Source organism: Chiloscyllium plagiosum, unplaced genomic scaffold (assembly GCF_037043375.1).
Source record: "Chiloscyllium plagiosum isolate Xiang-an unplaced genomic scaffold, Cpla_swu_hap1 HiC_scaffold_8, whole genome shotgun sequence".
Taxonomy (NCBI): Eukaryota; Metazoa; Chordata; class Chondrichthyes; order Orectolobiformes; family Hemiscylliidae; genus Chiloscyllium; species Chiloscyllium plagiosum.
The window spans coordinates 10750157-10776539 of NW_028270146.1; the positions used below are offsets into that span (position 1 = coordinate 10750157).

The window sequence follows — 26383 nt, forward strand, 5'->3', positions numbered from 1 at the left end:
AGGTAAGGATGGCAGTTTTCTTCCCTAAGGGCATTAGGAAACTAGATGCGTTTTTCCAGTAATCAGCAATGGATTCATGATCATTTTTAGGTCCTTTTTAATTCCAGGTATTTTTAATTGAATTGAAATTACACCTGCCACAGCAGGTTTCGAACCATGTCCCTCGAATATTGGTTGGGTCTCTTGATTAACAGTCCAGCGAAAATACCACAAGGCCTTTGGCTCCACTACGGGAAGTTGTACACAAATTTGGGAAGCTACTCACTGTAGTCATCTTATCGTCTGGCCTGCTTTTGTAGCCACTGTTTATGTAGTGAATTTATGGTTATTGATAAACTCCCTGCTACCCAGGTGTTGACAGTAGAGGATTCAATGATTGTAACACCACTGAATGTCGAAGGGCAGTGGTCAGATTGTCCCTTATTGGAAATTATAATCGTCTGGCATGAATGTTACTTTCCACTTGTCAGTCCAAGTCTGGATATTGTCTACGTCTTGTTGCACTTGAACATGGGCTGCTCTCGTACCTGAGGAGCATGAATGGCACTGAACATTGTGCAGTCGTTGACGACCGTCCCCGTTGCTGATCTTCTGCTGAATAGAAGGTCATTGATGAAGCAGCTGAAGATGGATGGGCCTGGGGCACAACCTTGACGTCTGAGATGACTGACCTCCCAACAAGTGCAGAGTGTATTGCTGCAAGAGCACAGCAGGTCAGGCAGCATTGGAGGAGCAGGAAAATCTACGTTTCGGGCCTGAGCCCTTCATCAGGAATGAGGCTGGGAGCCTCCGGTGGAGAGAGAAATGGGAGTGGGGCTGGGGCTGGGGTGAAGGTACTGAGTGCACAATAGATGGATGGATGGAGGAAGGGGTAAAGGTGATAGGTCAGAGAGGAGGGTGGAGCAGATAGGTGGGAAGGAAGATTGACAGGTGGGACAGGTCATGAGGGCAGTACTGAGCTAGAAGTTTGGAACGGGGAGGGAAAATGAAACTGGTGAAGTCCACATTGATGCCCCGAGGCAGAAGATAAGGCATTCTTCTTCCAGGTGTCAGGTGGCAAGGGAGTGGCATGAGGAGGCCCAGGGCATGCATGTCCTCAGCAGAGTGGGAAGGGTAGTTGGAATGTTCGGCCACAGGACAGTGGGGTTGATTGGTGCGGGTGTCCCAGAGATGTTCTCTAAAGCACTCTGCGAGTAAATGTCTAGTCTCCCCAGTGTAGAGGAAACTGCATCGCGCGCAACAGATATAATAAGTGACGTGTGGAAGTGCAGGTGAAACTTTGATAGATGTGGAAGACTCGTTGGGGCCTTGGATGGAGGTAAGGAGGGGAGGTGTGGGTGCAGGTTTTGCAATTCCTGGGGTGGCAAGGGAGAGTGGCTTTTTAGGGGGCGTGGACCTGACCAGGTAGTTGCAGAGGGAATGGTGTTTGCGGATAGGGATGGGGAAAGAAATATATTCATGGTGGTGGGCTCCATTTGTAGATGGAGGTTGGTGAGGTGGAAGGTGAAGACTTGGGTGGGGGGGGGGGGGGAACGGTGTTCTGACCTTGTTGTGGTTGGAGGAGTGGGGTTCAAGGGCAGAAGTGCAGGCTGTGGATGAGATGCATTCGAGGGCATCTTCAACCACCTGGGAGGGGAAACTTCGGTCTTTAAAGAAGGAGGCCATCTGAAGTGTTCTGTGGTGGAACTGGTCCTCTTGGGAACAGATGCAGTAGAGGCGGAGAAATTGGGAATGCTGGATAGCATTTTTTGCATGCGGTAGGGTGGGAGGAAGTGTAATCCAGGTAGCTTTGGGAGTCGGGCTAGTTTTTTTAAAAAAATGCCAGTGTTGAGTCGGTCCTCATGGATGGAGAGGTCTAGAAAGAGGAGGGAGGTGTCAGATATGGTCCAGGTGAATTTAAGATTGGGATGGAATGTGTTAGTGAAGTTGAACTGTCCAGCCTCCTTATGGGAGCTGGGTGTGGCGCCAATGAAGTCATCAGTGTAGTGGAGGAAGAGGTGGGGGGTGGTGCTGGTGTAACTCCAGAAGATGGATTGTTCTGTGTAGCTGACAAAAAGACAGGCATAGCTGGGGCCCATGCGGGTGCCCATGGCTACCCCTTTTGTCTGGCGGAAGTGGGAGGATTGGAAGGAGAAATTGTTGAGGGGGAGGATCAGTTCAGCCAAGTGTATGAATGTCAGTGAAAAGGTACTGGTGGGGACATCAGGAGAGGAATAAACTGAGGGCTTGGAGGCTCTGGCCATGGCGGATGGAGGTGTAGAGGGACTGGATGTCCATGGTGAAGATGAGGCATTGGGGGCTGGGGAAACTGAAGTCTCTGAAGAGATGGAGACCGTGGGTAGTGTCCCAAATGTATTTCTGGAGTTCCTGGACCAGGGGGATAGGATAGTATCGAGGTAGGTGGAGATGAGTTCAGTGGGGCAGGAGCAGGCTGAGATGATAGGACGGCTGGGGTAGTCAGGTCTGTGGAGCTTGGGTAGGAGGTAGAATCTGGCGGTGCAGGGTTCCCCAACTGAGGTTAGAAGTTGTGGGTTGGAGATCCCCTGAGGACAGCTGTCAATCTCCCTTCCCACCTATCACCTTTACCCCCACCTCCATCCACCAATTGCACTCTGTTACCTTCTCCCCAGCACCACCCCCTCCCATTTATTTCTCCATCCCGGAGGCTCCCAGCCTCCTTCCTGATGAAGGGCTCCAGCCCGAAACAACATCGATTTTTCCTGCTCCTTGGATGCTGCCTGACCTGTTGTGCTTTTCCAGCAGCACACTCTTAACTTTGATCTCCAGCATCTGCAGCCCTCACTGTCTCCCAAGTACAGCCATCTTTCTATGTGTCAGGTATGACATCAACCAGCTTGCCCTTTTAGTTACCATTGATTCTCGTTTTGCTAAGGGTCCTTGATGCCACACTTGGTCAAATGCAGCCTTGATGTCAAGTGCTCTCATTCATCCCTCTGGAATTTAGCTCTTTTGTCCATGCTTGAACCACTGCTGTAATGAGGTCAGGAGCAGAGTGGTCACTGAGCAGCTTATTGCTGAGCAGGTGCTGCTTGAAAGCACTTGATGATACTTTCCATCACTTTACTGATCGAGAGTAGACTGATGGGGCGTAGTTGGCCAGATTGGATATATGCTGCTTTTATGGACAAGATGCAGCTGGACAACCTTCAACATTGTTGGATAGATATCAGTATTTTAACTGTACTGGAATTGTTTGGCTGGATGTGGCAAGTTAAGAGCACAAGTCTTCAGTACTGTTCTGGAATGTTGTCAGAGTCCACATTTGCAATAGCTAGTGCCTCCAAGTTTCTTAAAATCACATGAAGTGAACTGCTTTGGCTGAAGACTTGACATCTGAGATGCTGAGGATCACAAGAGGAAGCTGAGATGGGTCATCCACTTTGTACTTCTAGTTGAAAATCACTTCAGCCTTCTCTTTTGCACTGATGTGTTTGGCTCTTCTGCCATTGAGGATGGGGATATTTATGGGGCTGCCTCCTCTACTGAGTTGTTTAACTGACCCCCACAATCCATAACTGGATGTGGCAGGAATGCAGATCTTAGATTTGATCAGTTTGGTTGTGGGATTGCTTAACTGTCTGTCAATTGCTGCTTATGCTATTTGGCATGCAAGTGGTCTGTTTGGTAGCTTCACCTGGTTGATGATGCCTCTTTTTCAGGTATGCCTGGTGGTGTTCCTGACATGCCTCCTGTACTTCCCATTGAACCAGTGTTTATTCCCTGGCTTGATGGTAATGGTTGAGTGGGAGGTGGGCTTGGCCATTACGTTGCAGATCATGTTCAGGTACAATTCTGCTACTATTAGCCCACTGTGCCTCCTGCATGCTCAGTCTTGAGTTGCTGGATAAATTTGACGTCTGTCCTGATCAGCACAGTGATAGTACCACACAAAACGATGGAGGGTCCTTTCAATGTGAAGGCAGGACTTCACTTCCACAGGGACTGCAGTGGTTAGTCTTAATGATACTGCCTTCCATAGATACATCTGTAGCAGCAGATTGTTGAGGATGAGATCAATAATAATTTTACCCGTTATTGATTCCCTCACCACCCACCAGGGACTTAATCTAGCACCTGTGTCCTTTCGGACCCAAACAGCTCGATCAGTAGTGCTTCTGCCATGCCACTTTTGGTAATGGACACTGAAGTCCCACCCACAGGATATTTTGCACCCTATCACTCTGTGCTTCCATCAAGTGTTGTTCAACACGGAGAAGTACTGATTCATCAACTGAGAGAGGATGCTAAGTGGTAAATCGAAAGACGATTTCCCTGCCCACATTTAACCTGTTGTCATGAGACTTCAGTCTATGTTGAGGGCTTTCAGGTGACTGCAGGTGACTTAGAGTCATAGAGATGTACAGCACAGAAACAGACCCTTTGGTCCAACCCATCCATGCCAACCAGATATCCCAATCCAATCTAGTCCTGCCTGCCAGCACTTGGCCCATATCCTTCTAAACCCTTCCCATTCATATACCCATCCAAATGCCTTTTAAATTTTGCAATTGTACTAGCCTCCACCACTTCCTCTGGCAGGTCATTTCATGCACGTACCACCCTCTGCATGGAAACGTTGCCCCTTAGGTCTCTTTTATATCGTACCAATCTCACCCATACCTATGCCCTCTAGTTCTGGACTCCTGCACTCCAGGGAAAAGACTTTATCTATTTATTCTATCCATGCCCCTCATTTTATAAACCTCTATAAGGTTACCCCTTAGCCTCCGACGCTCCATGGAAAACGTTCCAGCCTGTTTAGCCTCTCCCTATAGCTCAAATCCTCGAACCCTGGCACCAACCTTGTAAATCTTTACTGAACCCTTTCAAGTTTCACAATATCTTTCCGATAGGACGAAGACAAGAATGGCACGCAATATTCCAACAGTGGCCTAACCAATGTTCCTGTACAGCTGCAACATAACCTCCCAACCCCTGTACTGAATACTCTGAACAATAAAAGAAAGCATACCAGCCACCTCCTTCACTATCCTATCTACCTGTTTTCAAGGAGCTATGAACCTACACTCCAAGGTCTCTTTGTTCAGCAACACTCCCTCGGACCTTACCATTAAGTGTATAAGTCCTGCTAAGATTTGCTTTCCCAAAATGCCGCACCTCACATTTATCGGAATTAAAGTCCATCTGCCACTTCTCAGCCCATTGGCCCATCTGATCAAGATCCTGTTATAATCTGAGGTAACATTCTTTGCTGTCCACTGCACCTCCAATTTGGTGTCATCTGCAAACTTACTAACCCTACCTCATATGCTCACATCCAAATCATTCATGTAAATGATGAAAGGTAGTGGACCCAGCACCGATCCTTATGGCACTCCACTGGTCACAGGCCTCCAGTCTGAAAAACAACGCTCCTCCACCACCACCTTCTACCTTTTGAGCCAGTTCTGTATCCAAATGGCTAGTTCTCCCTGAATTCCGTGAGATCTAACTTTGCTCATCAGTCTCCCATGGGGAACCTTGTCGAACGCCTTACTAAAGTCCATGTAGGTCACATCTACCACTCTGCCCTCATCAATCCTCTTTGTTACTTCAAAAAAACTCAATCAAGTTTGTGAGACATGATTTCCCATGCACAAAGCCATGTTGACTATCCCTAATCAGTCTTTGCCTTTCCAAATACATGTACATCCTGTCCTTCAGGATTCTTTCCAACAACTTGCCCACCACTGAGGTCAGGCTCACTGGTCTATAGTTCCCTGACTTGTCCTTACCACCCTTCTTGAACAGTGACACCACGTTTGCCAACCTCCAGTCTTCCGGCACCTTACCTGTGACTATGAATGATACAAATATCTCAGTAAGAGGCCCAGTAATCATTTCCCTAGCTTTCCACAGAGTTCTAAAGTACACCTGATCAGGTCCTAGTATTGGTATTGAGGTATTTTTTGACTTCAGTATCTGTGGAAGTCCGAATAATATTGAACATTGTGCAACCATTGTGGAGCATGCCTATTTCTGATCTTGTGATGGTGAGAAGGTCATTGAGGATGACCATGAAGATGGTTGCACCTGGGACACTACCTTGAGGAACTCCTGCAATGATGTCGTGGGTGGAGTTAATTGACCTTCAATACTCGCAACTAACTTTCTTCATGGTAAGTACGACTCCAATTACCAGAGTGTTTTCCATTGATTTCCTTTTGACTTCAGTTTTGCAAGGGTTGCTTAATGCCGTAATCTGTTAAAAACTACCTTTATGTCAAGGACAGTCCTTCTCACCTTACATCCTGGTGGTCAGCTGTTTCATGCTCTAATGAGGCCAGAAACTGTGTGGCCCTGGCCGAACCTATATTGAATCATTGTGAGCGGGCTGTTCTTTTTCAAGGCCACATGCTAGCATGGTCAGTTTGATCAAGAATACACTGGCCAGTAATTGTCTGGCTTGACATTGTCCTGCATCTTTGTGTACCAAATATATCTGAGCAACTTTATCACGTTGTTAGGTAATGCCATTGTTGTAGCTGTGAATTGGAACAACTTGGCTGGCGTAAGAATGGTTCTGGAGCACGTTTGTTTATTACCAGAATGTTGACATGGTCCAAAGTATGTGTATATGCTACCTTCAACTTTTTTTTATTATATAGAGTTAATCAAATTGTCTGAAGACTGGCATCTGTGATGCAGGGGATTTCTGAAAGAAGCACAAGTGGATAGCACTTCAGGCTAAAGCAGGTTGCAGATGCTTCCACTTTACCTTTTTAACTGGTGTGCTCAGCTGTGCCATCATTGAGGTTGGGATATTTGTGTCATCTTTTCTATCTGTTAGTTATTTCACTATCCACAACCATTCATGACAGCTCTGCCGTACTGACACATCCTAAGATCTGATTTGTTGGTTGTGGAATCATTTAGTTCTTGCATTACATCCTCCTCCTGCTTGGCATGAAAGTAGCACTTCATAATATGTTTTCAGGTTGACACCTAATTTTTAGTTGCCTGATGCTGCTCCTTGCATGTCCTCCTGCATTCTTCACTGAACAAGGGTTGATTCCCTGATTGAATGCTAATGGTAGAGTGAGTCTATGCAAGGTCATAAGATTAGATATTCTGGTCAAGCTGCATTTGCAGTAACGTAGTCATAATAACCACATGACAATAACATTTTGTGGTGTAGTCTTATTCCCTCTACTTCCAAATTGATCAGATCAATAATCAGTGTCGTCTTCAACAATACATACCAACCTCTGGGCAAGGATTCTCAGGGCTGATTATTAACAGGTAATTCCTGCTGGAAAATGCTTGGCTATTATTAGTTTATTAGTGGATTAAACCCAGTTCACCAAATGACCAGGGCAGCCTTGCATGGTCCTTGCTCAGTAGTATAATAATCTGCAATGAAGGCTTTTCAGATAATGCAGCAATATGCAGCATTTCCATTGTTGTGCCAGCTTGGATATTGATGGGATTAAACCTAGCACCTTTTCAGGACTTTGTGGATGATGTAATCCTTAATGCAAACTCACTGAAATAAGAAATCGTCTTAAGACTGTTACCTGAAGTAGTTAGTTCAGGTAGTTGATATGGTTGTATAACTGGACATTTCTGTTTAAATGGCATCATTTGTGTGCAGAATATAACTTGGTGAGAGAATGTAGTGGTTAAATTAAGCATAATCTCTTCTAGCGCCCTCTGTGGTTCAGCTAGCAGCAGCTGTCAAGACCCATTCAGACCTGAAGGTCGGAGAGTATTCCAGTATGGAAAACATTGAGTCATGGGCAAGCAAAGAATGGAACAAAAGCTTTGTTGGACAACAGGTATTTCAACTTAGTTTGAAAGTCTAGTTAAAGATCATAGTCCTGTCTTTTGCATTTTGTATGCCTTAATGTAAAATGTTTAAAGCCTGAAAATCAAGTCCTGCTCATCCTGGAGGTGTCTTAAGTTGATTGTATCGAACTATGCTGAATTCCCAATTTACCTGCCTGGTAGACTCAGATTGACCGAAAACATGGACCATATTGTTAACAAGAACTACAATTTATTACAAGTAAGTAGATCATAAGTACAAGCAAACAACCAGAACTGTTGTTGAATAACTCTTAGTTTAAAAACTCTACCCTGCTCCCCTTGTAAAAATACGCCAATACAAAGCAAAAATTGGTGTTATTAAAAATGACTGGAGAAAATGTTCAGCGGCATAACACCTCAGGAGTATTTTGGAAGAGATCCTCTTGTTTCCCTAATCCTTCAGTTTACTCTTTGCCTTCTCTAGAAAAGTGAGCAATTGGTTCACAAGTGATAAAGTTTGAATTATTGGATAAAAGCAAGGGCTTACAGCAACTGGTGGAAGAAAATAAACTGGCTTTTTCTTTTCAGGCATTTTTACTGCAGAGAAAGAGACACCACCCCACATTCCAGAGGTCCAAGACCTTCTGCCAGTCTCGTTCACACCAATAAGATATGCAACCACTCATGGGCCAATCAGATTGGCACTGTCGGGCTGATGGCCTTTGGCATCCACAAGTGGTCACAACTCCACAAACTAATCAGCAACCTGTAGCCAGCTGACTTTCACGTTGTACAAGAACCCCAAAGCCAGGCCAACGTCTCTTGTACCTTACACAGCTTGTAAAGCAACAGTGTAAACATGATTTTACAGTTAGTTTCAATAATGTTTTTAAAACATACAGCAGTTCCTTCCTCAGTCCATTTTCATAAAACAGCCCTTTCCCATATAGTCCACAACCAAAACTAAAGCACAGATGCAATTTTTTTTTAAAAAGATATAGAAGTACCTTGTGTTAACTGTGTAAAAAGGTTATGTTTTATGTAAAATCTTTAGTGATTGTCTTTTTTTATTTCTCTCCTGTTTTTGATTTTTATAGGTGCTAGTCATGACTTGCCACATCTTCTTGCACATCTTGAAAAGGGGCTACCTTTTCCTCTCCAAAATCAACCTTCTAGTGTTTGATGAATGCCACCTTGCAATCAGAGAACATCCCTATCAGGAGATTATGAAGGTATTATTTCTTGCTGTCATTTAGACAAATCATTTTGCCATAACATTCCACACTGGGAGTGAAGACCAAATGTCGTTCTCATGTGAAATTAAATTTGGGGGAAACCTCCAGTGCATGCAGCCAAAGGGCACTTAGTTCATTTATTATTTTGAAGTCCTTTATTGTTTTTATATTTCCATTCCAAAGAAAACTCTTAATTTCTAAATTCAAACTAAAATCTGTCTATGTAAACTTGTAGTTGCAGCCTCTTGCCAGTGTGATATCCTGAAAAGTTTAATTGCAAATAATTGTTAACATTGTTTTCACTTCTGTGGAAATTGGGAACTTGTATTTCTTGTCAATCATGTGCGCATCCCCTATATAAAGCTGCTTGACTTTACAGTTTTTGTTATCTTTCCAAAATAATCCAAATTTGAGAACATTTCTCCCCTCTCGCCTGCCTGTCTCTGCCCCCCCAAATTGAGTTTGCTTAGTGAGATGCAGCTGTTTTCTCATGCTACCTGTCAACCATGTCAATCTGATAGCTTGGAGTCCAGTGTTCTGACTAGAAATATAAGGTAATCTGTGTACTTAAACTAAGATATAAGCTTGTTAATATGAAAGAAAACATTTATCTTTGTCTTTCAATGAAATAGAAAACATGACCCTAAGAAATATGATACTTTGAATCTGCTTGACCATTCACTTGTGATTGATCTTTTAGTCGCTTTCCTGCCTAAAAAAGGTAAAGAAATTGTGTAAAGTTAACTAGCTTGAAATCTCAACTCTTTGAGCTGTTATGATGTAATGTTCTTTTTTACTGTCATCCCTGAGGGTTGCTACATCCTCTGTCGAAAGTTGAAGGCTCTAACAGCTATGGTTTGATCTCTTGAAAAGATTCACCGTGGGATGGTATCAGGAATCCTCACCATTTATAACTCACTTTGTTGTTTGCCTCACGAGTGTGTCTACTGTTTCTAAAAAATGGCAAAATATTGAAAGTGTTTTTCCTACATTATAAAAAGCTTGATATTATGTCCTTTGCCATTAACCCAAGCCAGATGGTACTTAAGATGTTACTTTATACAACTGCAGGACTGTTGCACGAGGAACATTTATTTGCCCCTTGTTAATAGGATCTATAGTTTGCAAGTTTGTTGAATGACAGGACTTTGAACAAGAACTATTTTGGGTCTTGATGCATGACAAATTGTAAAACAAAATTACTGTTAGAAAGTTGTTGCAGTTTAGTTTTGCCTCTGTTACGGCAGTTCCAATTTGGCTTACGGAGTCAGATTTTATATCTAACAGGTCAGATGCAAAGGTCAGTGTCCACGTTTGTTCTCTAGTCCTTCTACTCTTTTAATCTATGTAGTTTTCTTAGCTCCTTCCTTAAGTGCTTATAATACATGAACGTTGTTTAAATGAAGTACTAAAGTTGTAAAAGACCCCACAAGGTGAGTATCCTAATTATCAGCATTCTTCCAGTAGAGGCAAAACCCTGCCAAGCACCTTCAAGAGGATAGTTTGCCTTTAGCTGTGTATTCAAGTACAAGCTAAGCAATCAGCTTAGCCGTGTGAATCCTGCGTACAAATTCTCATGGGAGTGTGATGTTTATGTGCAGATCTGTCTCAGTTCAGGCAGAATGCCATTCAATACAGCTGCCTCTCCTACATGGTACCAATCTGAAGAAGTATCACTTTGAATGTAACTGGCTTTCCCTGTGAGTCTGCTGGCATTGCCTAATATTAAAATTGATAACAGAAGTGCAGCAGCTGTTTCTCTTTTTCTTGCTCTCCACTTCCCCTCCCTTTGGCTTGATGTGAACAAGTCTTCAGACCAAAGCATTCATGACAGGGTTCCATTTGCCATTATTGCTTTTTGTTAAAAAATTGAATTCATTAATGTTATTGAACTTGTCAGCTTGATTGTGTCTAACCCTGTGGGTGGAGAGGCTATGGAAGTATTTGCTGGAATTTTTATTGCAAAAATTGTAACAACTTCTTTGCCTCCTCCGATGAAACATGAAATGTTTAAATATTTGTGAAGTGACATCTTTGATCAGATACATTTAACGATAATCGCTAAATAGTTAAAAATGTTGATTTGGTTTATGCTGGCTTGGTCACATTGGACTCAAAATGGCTTGGTGCATCATTCCAAATCAAACCTGCTTTTCGCCCCTTTTTTTGATATATACTTTCTGCTCATGCCTGGAAAGGCTCAAGATGTACCTAATATTTGTTTGAGAGTTAAAAGCAATAAATGCTAGTTATGCCAGCGATGCTCTCTTCCCATGAGTTGATTAAAGGAGAGACCTTAGAAGAACCTTGTTAGACCATTGATTATGGAATTGTTTTATTATAGGTAACCAAAACTGGTGCTCACGTTATCCATTTAAGTATGAAGTAACATTGTACATCAGAATATGTATTTTTAATATCTCCCAGTGGTAGCCATTGTAAATGAAAGAATATTTTTGCTGTATAGTCATTGAGCTCTATGGCAAAGAAAAAAGCCCTTCAGCCCATCAAGTCTGTACCACTTAAAAGCAGTCACCTAACTATTCTAATCCCATTTTCCAGCACTTGGTCCATAGCTTGTATGTCTTGGTTGCACAAGTATACATCTAAAAATTCAATACATGTGATGAGGGTTTCTACCTGTGCCACCCTTTACAGGCAGCGAGTACCAGATTCCCACTACCCTCTTGGGTGGGGGGGGGAAAGGAAGAGTTTTTCCTCACATTCCCTCTAAACCTCCTGCCCCTTAGCTTGGATGTATGCCCTCTGGTCATTGATCCCTCCACAAAGGGGAACATTTCCTATCTACCCCTCAAATGGTATTCATCACAATTACGTTCCCCCTCAGTCTGCTCTGCTCCAAGAAAACAGCTAATATCCATTCAATCTTTCTACGTAACAAACTCTCCAGTCAGGCAACATTCTCGTAAATCTCCTCTGCATCTGCTGTAGAGCAATCATATTCTCTCATATAATGTGGATTCCAGAACTGCCTTAACTGGACTATCTAATATCCCTGATCTTAAACTCTGTCCTTTGGCAAGAAAAGCAAGTCTCTCATATGCCGCCTTAACCACTTTATCTACCTGTCCTATTATCTTAAGGGACTGGTGGACATGTGCACCAAGGTCCTTTTGAACAAAGAACAAAGAAAATTTACAGCCCAGGAACAGGCCCTTCAGCCCTCCAAGCCTGTGCCAATCCAAATCCAATGTCTAAACCTATCGTCCAATTCCTAAGGATGTATCCCTCTGCTCCCCACCTACTCATGCAACTGTCCAGACACATCTTAAATGAATCTACTGTGCCTGCCTCTACTACCTCTGCTGGCAACGCGTTCCAGGTCCCTACAACCCTCTGTGTAAAGTACTTGCTGTGTATATCCCCCTTTAAACTTTTCACCTCTCACCTTGAATGTGTGACCTCTTGTTATTGAATCCCTCGCCCTAGGAAAAGGCTTATCTCTGTCTACCCTGTCTATATCCTTCATAATTTTATAGACCTCAATCAGGTCTCCCTCAATCTCCTTTCTTCTAATTAAAACAATGCTAACCTACTCAACCTCTCTTCATAGCTAGCACCTTCTGTACCAGGCAACATCTTTGTAAACCTTCTCTGCACCTTCACCAAAGCGTCCACGTCCTTTTGGTAATGTGGCGACCAGACTTGTACGCAGTATTCTAAATGCGGCCGAACCAACAGTATGTACAATCTTAACATGACCTGCCAGCTCTTCTACTCAGTACCCTTTCCGATGAACGCAAGCATACCATATGTCACCTCGACCACTCTATCCACCTGAGCAGGCACCCTCAGGATACAATGGACCTGCACTCCCAGATCTCTCTGCTCATCACTTTTTCTCAAGGCTCTTCTGTTTTCAGTATAGTTCATTCCAGAATTAGACATCCCAAAATGCAACACCTCACATTTTCCTGGATTGAACTCCATCTGCCACTTCTCCGCCCAACTCTCCAGTCTATGTCCTCCTGTATTCTTTGACAGTCCCCTATGCTTTCTGCTACTTGACCAATCTTCGTTTCATCTGCAAACTTACTGATCAGACCATCAATGTCCTCTTCCAGATTATTTGTATATTACAAATATCAGTGGCCCCAACACTGACCCCTGCGGAAAACCACTGGTCTCCTTTCTCCATTTCGAGAAACTCCCTTCAACTACTACTGTCTCCTGTTGCTCAACCAGTTCTTTATCCACCTCACTAGAAGACCCTGCACACCATGTGACTTCACTTTCTCAATTAGTTTACCATGGGGAACCTTATCAAACTCCTTACTAAAGTCCATGTATATGACATCTACAGCCATTCCTTAATCGATCAGCTTGGTCACTTCCTCAAACGACTCGATTAAGTTCGTATGGCATGATCTACCTTGCACAAAATCTTGTTACCTATCACTGATAAGCCCATTCTTTTCCAAATATAAATAGATTTTATCCCTCAGTACCTTCTCCAGCAACTTTCCCACCAGTGATGCCAGGCTCACTGGTCTGTAGTTACCTGGAATATCCCTACTACCATTCTTGTACAGGGAGACAATATGAGCAACCCTCCAGTCCCCCAGCATCTAACCTGCGTTTAAGGATGCTGCAAAGATATTTGTCAGGGCCCCAGCTATTTGTGCTCTCGCCTCCCTCAGCAACCTAGGATAGATCCCATCCGGTCCTGGGGATTTGTCCACCTTAATATCCTTTAGCCTACCCAACATATCCTCCCGCCTTATGTCAATGTGATCCAGACTAAACAAACTTCAATCTCTAAGCTCAGCGTTTATCACCTTTCCATTCGTCAGTGAACACTGATGCAAAGTTATCATCGAGAATCTCACCCATTTTCTCACGTTCGACACACAACCTTCCTTATCCTTTAGTGGCGCAACCCTTTCTCTGGTTGCTCTCTTGCTTCTTATACAAGAAGAAAATGCCTTGGGGTTCTCCTTAATTCTGCTTGCTGTAGTTATTTCATGATCATTTTTAGCCCGCTTGATTCCTGGTCCTAATCTCCCGATATTCCTCCAGGGCCCATTCTGTTCTTAGCTGCCTGGACCTTACATACGCTCCCTTTTCCTCCTGGCTAGTCATACAATTTCTCATGTCATCCACGATTCACAAATCTTCCATTTTCTAACCCTGGTTTTCAAAGGGACATGCCTATCCTGCACTATCTTTAACCTATCTTTGAAAGCCTCACACATATTAAATGTGGACTTTCCTTCAAATAGCTGTGTCCAATCCATATTTCCCAGCTCCTGATATAATTGGCCTTGGCCCAGTTTAGTACTCATCCCTTAGGACCACTTTCGTCTTTGTCTACAGTTATTTTAAAACTGACAGAATTGTGGTAACTATTCCCAAAGAAATACCCCAATGCAACTTCTCCCACCTGGCCTGGCTCATTCCCCAACACCAGGTCCAATATGGCCCCTTCCCTCGGCATCTATTGATATACAGCTCTAGAAAACTTTCCTGGATGCTGCTTACAAATTTTGCCCCATCCAGACCTCTGACACTAAGTGTATCCCAGCTTTTGATAAGTAGATTATGTCAAATGTATTGACCGCCTCTACACATCTGGTCACCTCTTCAAAATAATCAATCCAGTTGGTCAGATGAGATCTCTCCTTAACAAAGCCATGCTGACTGTTCTTGATTAATGTCTGCCTTTCCGAGTGTAAGTAGATTGCCTCCAAATTGCTTTCAATAGTTTTCCTGCACCAAGGTTAGTCTGACTGTTCTCGTTTATTCCTTGCTCCCTTTACATAACAGTACCACACTGGCTCTCCTCTAGTCCACTGGTACCTTTCCTGTGGTCAAAAAGAAATTGAAAATTAGTGCCAGCACCCAGTTATTCCCCCCTTGCCCCTCTCAACAACCTGGGATTTATCTACTCAGCTGCCAGACCCCTCCATAAGACCATGAAAAACTGCAAAAGGAGTAGGCCATTTGGTCTCAAGAGCTTGCTTCACCATTGAATAGGACATGGTGGCACAGTGGTTAGCACTGCTGCCTCACAGCGCCAGAGACCCGGGTTCAACACCCGCCTCAGGCGACTCTGTGTGGAGTTTGCACATTCTCCCCGTGCCTGTGTGGTTTCCTCCGGGTGCTCCGGTTTCCTCCCACAATCCAAAAATGTGCAGGTTAGGTGAATTGTCCATGCTAAATTGCCCGTAGTGTTAGGTGAAGGGGTAAATGTGGGAGAATGGGTCTGGGTGGTATACGCTTCGGCGGGTCGGTGTGGACTTGTTGGGCCGAAGGGCCTGTTTCCACACTGTAAGTAATCTAATCTAATAAAAAGACATGGCTGATTCTACGTTCCTCATGTCCACTCTCCTACCCTTTCCCTGTAACCTTTGTTTCCCCTGCTGATCAAAAATCTGTCTCAGCCTTCAGTATACACATGGACTGTGCCTACAGCTGAATCCTCTGAGAAGAAATTTGTCCTCAACTCAGTCTTAAATTGGCCCTCTTTTATTCTGAGACTATGGTGTGTGGTCCCAGACACTCTGAGGGGGAACATCCTCTCAGATTATACTTTATCAAGTACTGTAGGAATCATCAACAAAATAAAAACCACAGAACTGCAGATGCTCGAAACCAGAAACACAAACACAAAATGCTCAGCAGATCTGGCAACATCTGTAGAGGGAAATCAGTTAACATTTTGGGTCATTCTTTTCTTTTTGTTTTTATCTTTCTTTTCTTTCTTTGTCTTTTATCTTTTTTATTCATATTTTCTCTGCTTTCCTTTTTTTCCACTGAAGCAACTCCACAGCTTTTAACTTCACATCTGGTGATTCTTTTGTGATTTAAGTTTGAATTATTAAAAATAAATCACAAATCCAACAGTTTGGAAAGGGATATCTCTAACTTTGAATTCTTTCCATGACTCATTTTAACGTTGTTTCTTTTTTGTTAAATCAGATGTGTGAGGAGAATCCTTCATGCCCTCGGATCTTGGGACTGACTGCCTCCATTTTAAATGGTAAATGTGACCCTTCTGAGCTAGAGGAGAAAATTTTGAAGCTGGAAAAGATTCTCAGGAGCAGTGCAGAGACTGCCACTGACCTGGTAGTGTTGGACAAGTGAGTTGTAGACACAGTCTAGTTTCTTATTCTTCACTGTATGCTAATATCAAGAGGTACATTGTTTTTGAAGGTTAGTATTGTGAAGATTAGTGCCTTCATCTTTCCCTTTAAGGCTGATTTATGTTTTGATCTTGAACTTGATTGTGTCTACCTGCTGCAAATATTATCAGGTGGTCACAACCCTTTTGCTGGTATGATTATGCAAACTAGCCATGGCTGAGCAATATTGCTCTGAAAACCCAAAAGGATGATGGATATGGAAAGTAGAAAATTCACATTAGTTCTCCAGAATCAGATTCTTAAAGTATTTCTGGCATAGAGTAATGTGGGCTTTGACTGCTGTGTAGGGCACAAACAGTGCAAATTGATTGAATTTGTTTCATGTCTGTAGTTAACCAGTAATGGACCAACTTCCCTAGTTGACATTTTTGCAGAATGGTGTGGCAGTTCACTTCAGAGGACAGTGAATGAAACATAATGTGACACAAATTTTACATGCAGGCCAAATGGTACAAATGGGAAGTCAGTGTCACTGTGAAACACATTTTGAGGGGAGTGTGCAACAGGTCAGCATCACTTGTGGCACAGATTGCTAGAGCAAACTGGTGGGAGATGGAAACTGGTGCAAAAAGCCCCTTTGCCCTGTTCCTACCTTTCAGATCCAAAATGAGACGATAAATAAAATCAGGGTAGTGATAAGTAGGTATTTTTTCCATGTCCTTTTGATTTGGCTAAGTGATTTAAATTTAGTGGTATTATTATTGCTGAAGAATACAGTTAAGAAATTGACTTTTAAGCTAAAGAGCCTCCAAATTTATTTAACAAATAAAACAGGATAGAAGTGCTGGGAAGGCAATTTGTTACAGCTGTGGTATTTGGGAACTGGAGGATGCTGCTGCGATCCACGGTGAATATATCCACACAGCAAGTATTCAAGCAACTTTGGGTCAGCGGTGTAGACACTGCAAAACATCAGGAAGGGAGAGAGTTAGTCATAGTTATACAGTATGGAAACAGACCCTTTAGTTACTTGAAATTACATCAAATTTCATCTGTGGTTGAGGATAGGAGGCATGTGACTGTTAGGCAGATCTAGCTACCCAGGATGTAACTTTGAAGGAGCATCAACCAGGGCATTTGACCAGTAGGTATGAACCCCCAAAGAGATTCTTGCTGCTGCTGAGGGTGAGGGCATCAACTGCAGGAACAATGTGCAAACTGACCAAAGCATAGTAGTTCAGAGCACCATTGAAGTAGATGGGAAAAAGAGCAATGTGGTAGCAATTATCGGTAGCATATTTAGGATAAGAGATACTGTTCTCTGCAGTAAAGACAAAGAGTCCCCAAGGTTCTGTTGCCCATGAGGTGCTAATGTTTAGGATATCACTTTTGGGCTTAGAGTTGAAAGGGAATGAGCCAGTTGTTGCAGTCCACATAGGTACCAACAACCTGGGTAGATCAAGAAAGAGGTTCTCCTGAGGGGTTACAAACAACTCAAAATTATAAAGCAAGTAGTAGAACTAGGGATGTAGATACCATTTTAAACTAAATGGCGGAGGGAGGTTCAATTCTAGGGAAGTTCTAAAAATAAAAAAACAAGAAAGAAATGATAGCCAATGTACAGAGGAATGTAGAGGCAAATGATAATCAAAGTGATAGGGAGGAGCAGAAGATACAAGAAAAGTGCAGCAAAAATTGCAATTAGAGTAGATAGATAATGGTGAAAGTTTAAAGCTCTTTATTTGAATGCACTTGTATCAAGATCGATGAGTTAATTGCATAAATAGAAGTAGACGTCCATGATTTCATGGTTGTTACAGAGACATGGCTGCCAGGTGACAAAAGGGAGGGAGTCGATATTTAAAGGGGTTCGTCATTCTGGCAAATAGACAAAAAGTAAAAGACGATGAAATAGCTTTGTTAATAGAGGACAGTACCTGTGTGGCAGAGAGTAGGTGTATTAGTAGTGATTTTAGATCTTGATATGGAATCAGTTTGGGCAGAAAGAAGGAATACCAAAAGAAAGAGCTCATGGGAGCAATAGTTTCTGAGCCCCCAAAGAGGTGACTCACTGTAGAACAAAGTATAAATCAGGAAATGATTGTGTAAACAAGGCAATACAATTGCCGAGAGTCCTATTGACTGGACTGGACGGCATGGTGGCTCAGTGGTTAGCACTGCTGCCTCAGTGCCAGAGACCTCTAGCAAATGTCTGTGTGGAGTTGGCACAATCTCCTTGTGTCTGCATGGGTTTCCTACAGGTGCAGCGGTTTCACCCTACAATCCAAAGATGTGCAGTTTAGGTGAATTGGCCATGCTAAATTGCCTGTAGTGTTCAGGAATGTGTAGGTTAGGTGCATTAGTCAGGGGTAAAAACAGGCTAATAGGGTAGGGATATGGCTCTGGGTGGGTTACTGTTAGGAGAGTGGATGTGGAATTGTTGGGCTGGAGGGCTTGTTCCCACACTGTAGGGATTCCGTGATCCTATGAAATCAAATGGGGCGATAGTAACATGATGAATTTGTACAGTGCATCAGAGATTGTTAGAGCAGTACTACTTGCGCAATCTTCGAGAGAAAGTGAGGGCTGCAGATGCTGGAGATCAGAGCTGAAAATGTGTTGCTGGAAAAGCGCAGCAGGTCAGACAGCATCCAAGGAACAGGAGAATCTACGTTTCTGGCATAAGCCCTTCTTCAGGAATGAGGAAAGTGTGTCCAGCAGGCTAAGATAAAAGGTAGGGAGGAGGGACTTGGGGGAGGGGCTTTGGAAATGCGATAGGTGGAGGCAGGTCAAGGTGAGGGTGATAGGCCGGAGTGGGGTGGGGGCGGAGAGGTCAGGAAGAAGATTGCAGGTTAGGAAGGCGGTGCTGAGTTCGAGGGATTTGACTGAGACAAGGTGGGGGGAGGGGAAATGAGGAAACTGGAGAAATCCGAGTTCATCCCTTGTGGTTGGAGGGTTCCTAGGCGGAAGATGAGGCACTCTTCCTCCAACCGTCGTGTTGCCATGATCTGGCGATGGAGGAGTCCAAGGGCCTGCATGTCCTTGGTGGATTGGGAGGGGGAGTTGAAGTGTTGGGCTACGGGGTGGTTGGGTTGGTTGGTCCGGGTGTCCCAGAGGTGTTCTCTGAAATGTTCAGAGCATGTCGCCAGACCATGGCAACACGACGGTTGGTTAACAGAGGTAGTCAATGAAAGAATTCAGTCCAATCCTCTAAGGCATACAAAGCAGTAAAAACTGTGATAGTAGGCCAGAGGAGTACGGATTTTGTGTTATGAACTAGCAACAGATCTCTTAGACTGTTAACCAAAAGGGGGAAAATCGATTTACAAAGTAAATAGGCAAAAATATAAATACAAAACTCGAACTAGAGCTTAATCAAAAGATATAGTAGCTAAAACAAGTGTGGTATCCTTGAGGTATGCGACAGGGAATTAATAATGGGGATTGGAAATGGTAGATAATGTTACCAAATATTGGTATTGGTTTTCAGAGTAGAGCAGCTAAACAGATTTAACCTTTTATTCATTAGAGTTTTAAAAAATGGGGATGTGCTTATTGAAATATTGAAGATTTTGAGGAGTCTTTAGGTTTGTTGTTGAAATGGTTTTTCTAGTATACACATTTCAAACCAGTGGACAAACTAGGATGTGGAACAGCTTCTTCTCTGAGGAGAGTGTCTAGAATTCTCTACCCCCCAAAGAGTTGTGGACGCTAGATCATTGAAAGCACGTAAAGGTGTAGTGAATAGATTTTGAAACTTAAAGGAGTTGAAGCCTTTGAGCTGGCATGAAAGAGGATTTGAGATCTAGAGCAGATCAGCTGTGATCTGACAGCATGATAGGGCAACTTAAAGGGCTGAATAGCTAACTTCTGTTTTTACTACTAGTGTTTGTATGTTCCCTGAAAGGCACTCGTAAACTATTTGGTTTCTATAATCTGGCACACTTGTTGGTACCAGCCATCAAATTAGCGTAGTTGTTGAATCAGATTTAGAATTTACATTTGTGGGATTTGAATTTGGTTCTGTCAAAGTCTTATTATGAAGATGGAGGAAAGGAGCAGAATAAGTATTGCTGATTGATATGCTTCATTTATTGTTGTCATCTTTCATTGTTAGGTATTCTTCTCAACCTCATGAAGTTGTGCTTGACTGTGGACCATATGAGGATAAAAGTGGACTGTATGAAAAGCTTTTAAAGGAGTTGGATGAGGCACTTAATTTTATTAATGATTTCAATAACATATCTGCACATTGGGATGATAGAGGTCCAACGTCAGTCCCTAAGCAGGTAAATGTTGATCTGTGTTTGACATACACCTTTGTAATGCAACTCAGGTTTTTCTTTATAAAGATTCAACTTATTTTTTTTCTTTTGGGCACTGATACTGACGGTATTACTCCAGATTCCAGTGAAATATCTGTTTGAAATTTTTAAGGTTACTGAGGTCTTGGTTGTTCATAAAGGTGCTTGAAAATGAAGATCTACCATATCACGCATCATAAGTTTTGCCCTCATTCCTGATTAAGTGTTTTTACCCGAAACGTAGATTCTCCTGCTCCTTGGATGCTGCCTGATTTGCTGTGCTTTTTCATCCCCACACTCTCGACAGTAATCTCCAGCATCTGCAGACCTCACTTTCACCTATATGTTTTGCCTGTGATTCAAGATGCATCAATTTATATAATGTTGATGAAAGAGATCCCTGATGGAAAAACTCAAATTCCATATCATAGAGATATACAGCACGGAAACGCACCTTCCGGTCCAACTTCTTCTTGCCAACAGATATCCTAAACTAATCTAGTCCTATTTACCAGCACTTGGCCTATTTCACTGTCCTAAAATAGTACGGAGTTAGATTTTAACCTTCTATCTCCATGTTCACCATCAAAAAATGCTTTGAATTATGGAGCTGATGATGATACCTTGGTAGAATTTTTCAGAAGCAGAAACACTTAGTTTTGAGATGGTGAGCCATCCAGGTTTTTGGTGATTCCCCTTCACTACCTACTTCAAAATTCAGTTTTCAATGTTTTAAGCGATCATATTTCTGCATAGTGTTTTTATTTCTTCAATAATGTTTTCTATTTTAAAAAATCAGCTTCCACAATAAATCCTCATCTGTATATTTGATTACTGTAGGTACTGGTAGACTGCCGTGCAGTATTAACCGTTCTGGGGCCTTGGTGTGCAGATAAAGTAGCTGGGATGATGGTAAGAGAGCTGCAGAAATATATAAAACATGAGCAGGAGGAGTTGAACAGGAAGTTCCTTTTGTTTACAGACACTCTTCTTAGGAAAATTCATGCACTCTGTGAAGAGCACTTCTCACCCGCTGCACTCGATCTGAAATACGTGACCCCAAAAGTCAGTAAATTGCTGGAAATCCTGCATGAGTACAAACCTTTTGAGCGGCAGCAGTTTGAAAGTGTTGAATGGTACAACAACAGAAACCAGGACAATTATGTATCATGGAGTGATTCTGAAGATGAGGATGAGGATGAAGAAATAGAAGAAAAGGAGAAGACTGACACTAACTTCCCATCCCCTTTCACCAATATATTATGTGGGATTATTTTTGTTGAGAGACGTTATACAGCAGTCGTCTTAAACAGGTAAGGGATAATAGTGCGTGGCTAAGACATTGCTGAAAATTTTGCATGCAATTTTGTGCTATTTAAAAAAAAAGAACTGATAATTCGATGCTGAATTTGAAGAATAAGCTAAGAGTGGGTCTCTTTATGAAGAAAGTTTGTGAAAGTTTGTCTCTTTGTGAAGACTCTGCGTCAAATACCACAGTGTCAGCTGGTAAAATTTAAATTAAATGAAGATGGAATATAAAGCTGGACTAACTGATGGTGGCTAGGTCAGCTATCAGTGATTGTTGTAAAAACCTTTTTCACTACTCCCCTTTTTGAGAAGGAAACTTCTTACTTCATTGGTTCAACTTTTGGCTCCAGGCCACAATAATGAAGTTGACTTTTAACTACCATTTGATATGGCATAGCAAGCCACTCAGTTCAAGGGATGGGTAACAAATACAATCTTATCAGAGATGTCCATGTCCTATACATTTTTTTTTAAATTGCAGAAGATTTTATATCCAGATTTCGCAAAATACACAAAATTCAGCCCAAGTAAATTTGTCTGTCCAGAAATATTCTAAAGCTTTCCTCAAGACTGCATTGTAATTCAAACAGTTAATACCTTTAGCATTTTAACCTCTGCTATTCTATCTAGAAGTTTGTTCTCTACATTGATCATTTTCTTATTGTACTTCCTGGCAACAATCTAAATATACCGGTTACTTTCTTGAACCGATGTCCCTTTGTCCTACCCTTGCAATTAAATGTAAAGTTATTATTTGAACAATTTGTTTGATTTCTGTAGATTTTTGTAGGTCTTTCCAAAATCGCCACTTCTATATGACCTGCCTAGGTTAAACAGCAAGCTTCTCCAAACTTTCACTTGTGTATCAAGACCAGAGTTAGAACTCTTATACAAAGTTTGCTCTGATCAAACCATAAGACAGCTTGATCACAACTCTGTCTGATTTGTTCAAAATGCTTTCTATTGGATTTATTAATTGTTGCAATGCTGAACATCTTGAACAGCACTAAGAATCCTAGGCTACTTGCAACTTCATCCTTAATGAGTTTGTCACCGTGTGCAGTTAACTAGAATGTTAACTGGAAGAGGATGGAGGCTTAGAATTTTGCCAGCTCCCTGGCTTTAACGTCACTTGGAAATTGAAAATAACCTATTTCACCCCAGACCATATCTTGGGAGTAGAAAATATTTCTGGCCATTTTACTGAAAATTATGAATGGGTAGCTATTTTCACAGGTAGATGAGGTGGGCCGGTGGCGATTACTGACTTGGTAATAAAATCATTCTCTGCTAAAGTTTTGGCTTTGCCGTGGCTATTTTACCCCCCTTGCTTTCCATTATTGTCCTGTTTTTTGCCCTGCGTGTTTCATGGAGTTAACCTGATTATCTTACCTCAGGTTAATAAAAGAAGCAGGCAAGCAGGATCCAGAATTGTCTTATGTCAGCAGTAATTTCATAACTGGTCATGGCATTGGAAAGAACCAGCCTCGTAATAAACAGATGGAAGTGGAGTTCAGGAAACAAGAGGAGGTAAAAGCATCTCATCTCTTTTCCGCAAAGAAACAATCTAATATTGAAGGCTGTATTGGCTTCCCACTTGGTCATTCTCTTAGTTAAAGCTGTACATTTAAAATCTTTTATCTTATTTCTGAACAAATTATGTAAGAATGTTGAATAGTAGTTTCTTTGGAAGCTCTATGGGTAATCCCAGAAGACAAATAATTGAAACAGGTACACAATCCTTTATCCGAAACGCTCAGGACCAGCTGGTTTTCAGAATTCAGAATTTTTTGAATTTCGGAATAAGTGTCAGTTCAATTTTAAAAATCTTAGCAAACAGCAGACTCTGAGTACTATGGGCCCTGAGACAGAATTGAGGCCTGGCAGCGCTCCCCCCACATTGCATCTGAGTGACATGCATCAAGTGGGTGTGGAGTTGGGTTAACTGTTTGCACACCAAACAACCTTGTTAATCTGATTTAAAAACTTCCGAAAAAAACTTTTTGATTTTGGAGTCTAGTGCTTTACCTTTTACCTGAGGCATGAAGACTTTTATTAACTTTCTGGGTTACTTGCTGCTTGATTTGTGAAAGCATGTGGCAATACAATGAGTTGTCTTTTTTTCCTTTTAAGCGCATTGTGGCTGATGGAAGTACTTTAAGTTTGTAGATATTATCTATCTCTGTATTTTGATCATAGTATTAAAGTACTGATGTTTATAGGTATGTTAGTGGCAAGGTGAGGTGGGATTAGCATGACACCTCTAGAATGACCCGGTAGCACAGCATGGCTTGTCACTTCGTTTTAAATCAGGTTTATGAAAGTTTACTTTTAAAATAAGTGGACATCTTCATTGTATCCTGCCTCAAGTTGAAATTTACACTTGTACTGGAGTGTTGTGTTCAAATCTGAACACCACTGTTCAGGAAAAATATAAAAATCTTGGAGTGGTTGCAGAGCAATTTGATTCGATAGGTCCCAGGAATGATTTTATATATAAAGGAGCTAGGAAAGTACTCCTTATTTTTGGAAGCAGAGAAGTTAAAAAAGTTATGGAGACTTAAAACCTTTCATAATTTTGAATAGAGAAAGGAAAAGGAAACTATTACAATAGAGTTATTTAGCAGAAGACACAGACTTAAGGTGATTGGCTAGGCTAGCATTTATCATCCATTTCTAATTTGTAACAAATATAAAAAGCTCATATTTTCCAATGGCATTCAAGTAGACGCCACATGCCACTTTTCAGTAACATCATGCTCTACTCCGATTACTCAACTAGATTCTCTCCCCACAAAGGAGAGAGTGAGGACTGCAGATGCTGGAGATCAGAATCTAAAAGTGTGGCACTGGAAAAGCCCAGCCGGTCAGGCAGCATCCGAGAAGCAGGTGAGTCGACGCTTCGAGCATAAGCTCTTCGTCGTTCCTGACCTTCGACTCTCCTCCTCAGATGCTGCCTGACCAGCTGTTCTTTTCTAATACCCCACACTCTCCCCCCAATTCCTGTTTAATTTCCTGATTTTCGATAGTTGGGCATAAGGGATCAGGCAGGCAATACAATACTGCTGCTAGTGCAAAAGACATGAAAGTTTGCTGCAAGTGATAATATTTCAAGACGTCAACAACCATGCCAGCATTTTAATGTTATACTTACCGTATAGATGAACCACCATTATTGATGGGATTTTTCGAGCTTCAAATATCAATTATATACCAACATCTACAGTATGAAAAACGACTTGAGATGATTCACATTGTCATTTTCTCTCTCTCGCTTTTTAGCCTGGTTTATTTTGAAGCCTGTATTTTAAAGTAGAGAAAAATTAAAGTAGATGGTGAATCATAAGTGCAAAATTATGTTCTACCACATTGTGTTACCTCGTCATTCTAGGACTGCATTAACGTTAATGTTGTTTTCTTCCCTAAAAATTGTTGTAGGTGCTCAGAAAATTCCGTGCGCATGAGACCAACTTGCTCATTGCAACCAGTGTTGTTGAAGAAGGAGTTGATATTCCAAAATGCAATCTAGTGGTTCGATTTGATTTGCCAACAGAATATCGCTCTTACGTACAATCGAAAGGAAGAGCACGAGCACCCATCTCAAACTACATCATGCTTTCAGATTCTGACAAAATTGAAGATTTCAAAGAAGACCTCAAAACCTATAAGGCAATTGAAAAGGTATCTACTGACTTTTGTTTGATAATCAAAATTTATGGATTCACTTCAAATAAGATGATACAAACTGGACTAGGATGCTCAGGCCATCAATTCTGCCTTGCCATTCGAGATCATGGTTGATCATTTCCACAGTGTTGAAAAATGACACTATCTCCATATCCTTGAATCAGATTTGTTTCTAGAAACTGTAAAACCTTTTTGACTTGAACCTGCTCGATTTTTGAGTCCACAGCCTTCTGCAGTCAAGAATTTTAAAGATTCCACCACCCTCTGAATGAAGAAATTTGAATTTATTTCCATCTTAAGTGGTCTGTCCCTATCCTGAATTAATCGCCCTGGTCCTAGATAACCAGGGGGAACATCCAATCTATATCCACTCTGTCATGCTGTGAGAAGTTTTTAAGTTTCACTGGCGTTACATCTCATTCTTCAAAACTGTAGTAAATACAGATTTAGTTTGCTCAGTCACTCCTTGTTAAACAATTTGCAATCCAAGGGATTATCTGCTGAACCTCCATTGTATATCCTTCCCTAGATAGAGAGACTAACAAGCTGTATATTACTCCAGATTTGGTCTTTTTCCCCCACTCAGCCCCATTCTTTACTTGAGAATGTAATGTTTAAAAATAAGGGCCCTCAAGGCCCTCTACAACTGCTCAAAGACATCTTCTGTACTCCAGTTGTTTCAATATGTGACATTTGCCTTTCTATTTGTTTGTAGCACCTGCATGGACAAGGGCACCAATTTCCTTTCAGACATCCACACTTCCCAACTCCCCTTCATTTAAGAAACATTCACTTTTTTATCCAAATAAAGTGAATAACTTATTTTTATTGTTCCCCCTCAGCATGTTCCACTCCATTCGTGTAGTTGTCCAAGTCCATCTGATACCTCTTTGCACCCTGCTCACTGCTTGCATTCCCACCCAATTTGGTGTCATCAGCAAATTTGAAAATAGTACAATTGGAGTCACACATC

General features: G+C 41.9%; 1 protein-coding gene across 2 annotated transcripts in view; it reads left to right on the forward strand.

The window, feature by feature from the left end:
- The window catches only part of dicer1 (dicer 1, ribonuclease type III), a 186111-nt gene that overhangs the window by 85607 nt on the left and 74121 nt on the right, over window positions 1–26383 (forward strand). For both annotated transcript variants that reach the window (XM_043696915.2, XM_087989583.1), the window contains 7 exons: window positions 7669–7799; window positions 8868–9002; window positions 15948–16108; window positions 20229–20400; window positions 21256–21728; window positions 23121–23253; window positions 25162–25404. In XM_043696915.2, the coding sequence (XP_043552850.2) occupies window positions 7669–7799; window positions 8868–9002; window positions 15948–16108; window positions 20229–20400; window positions 21256–21728; window positions 23121–23253; window positions 25162–25404 (1448 nt within the window). The remainder of the gene's footprint in view (window positions 1–7668; window positions 7800–8867; window positions 9003–15947; window positions 16109–20228; window positions 20401–21255; window positions 21729–23120; window positions 23254–25161; window positions 25405–26383) is intronic.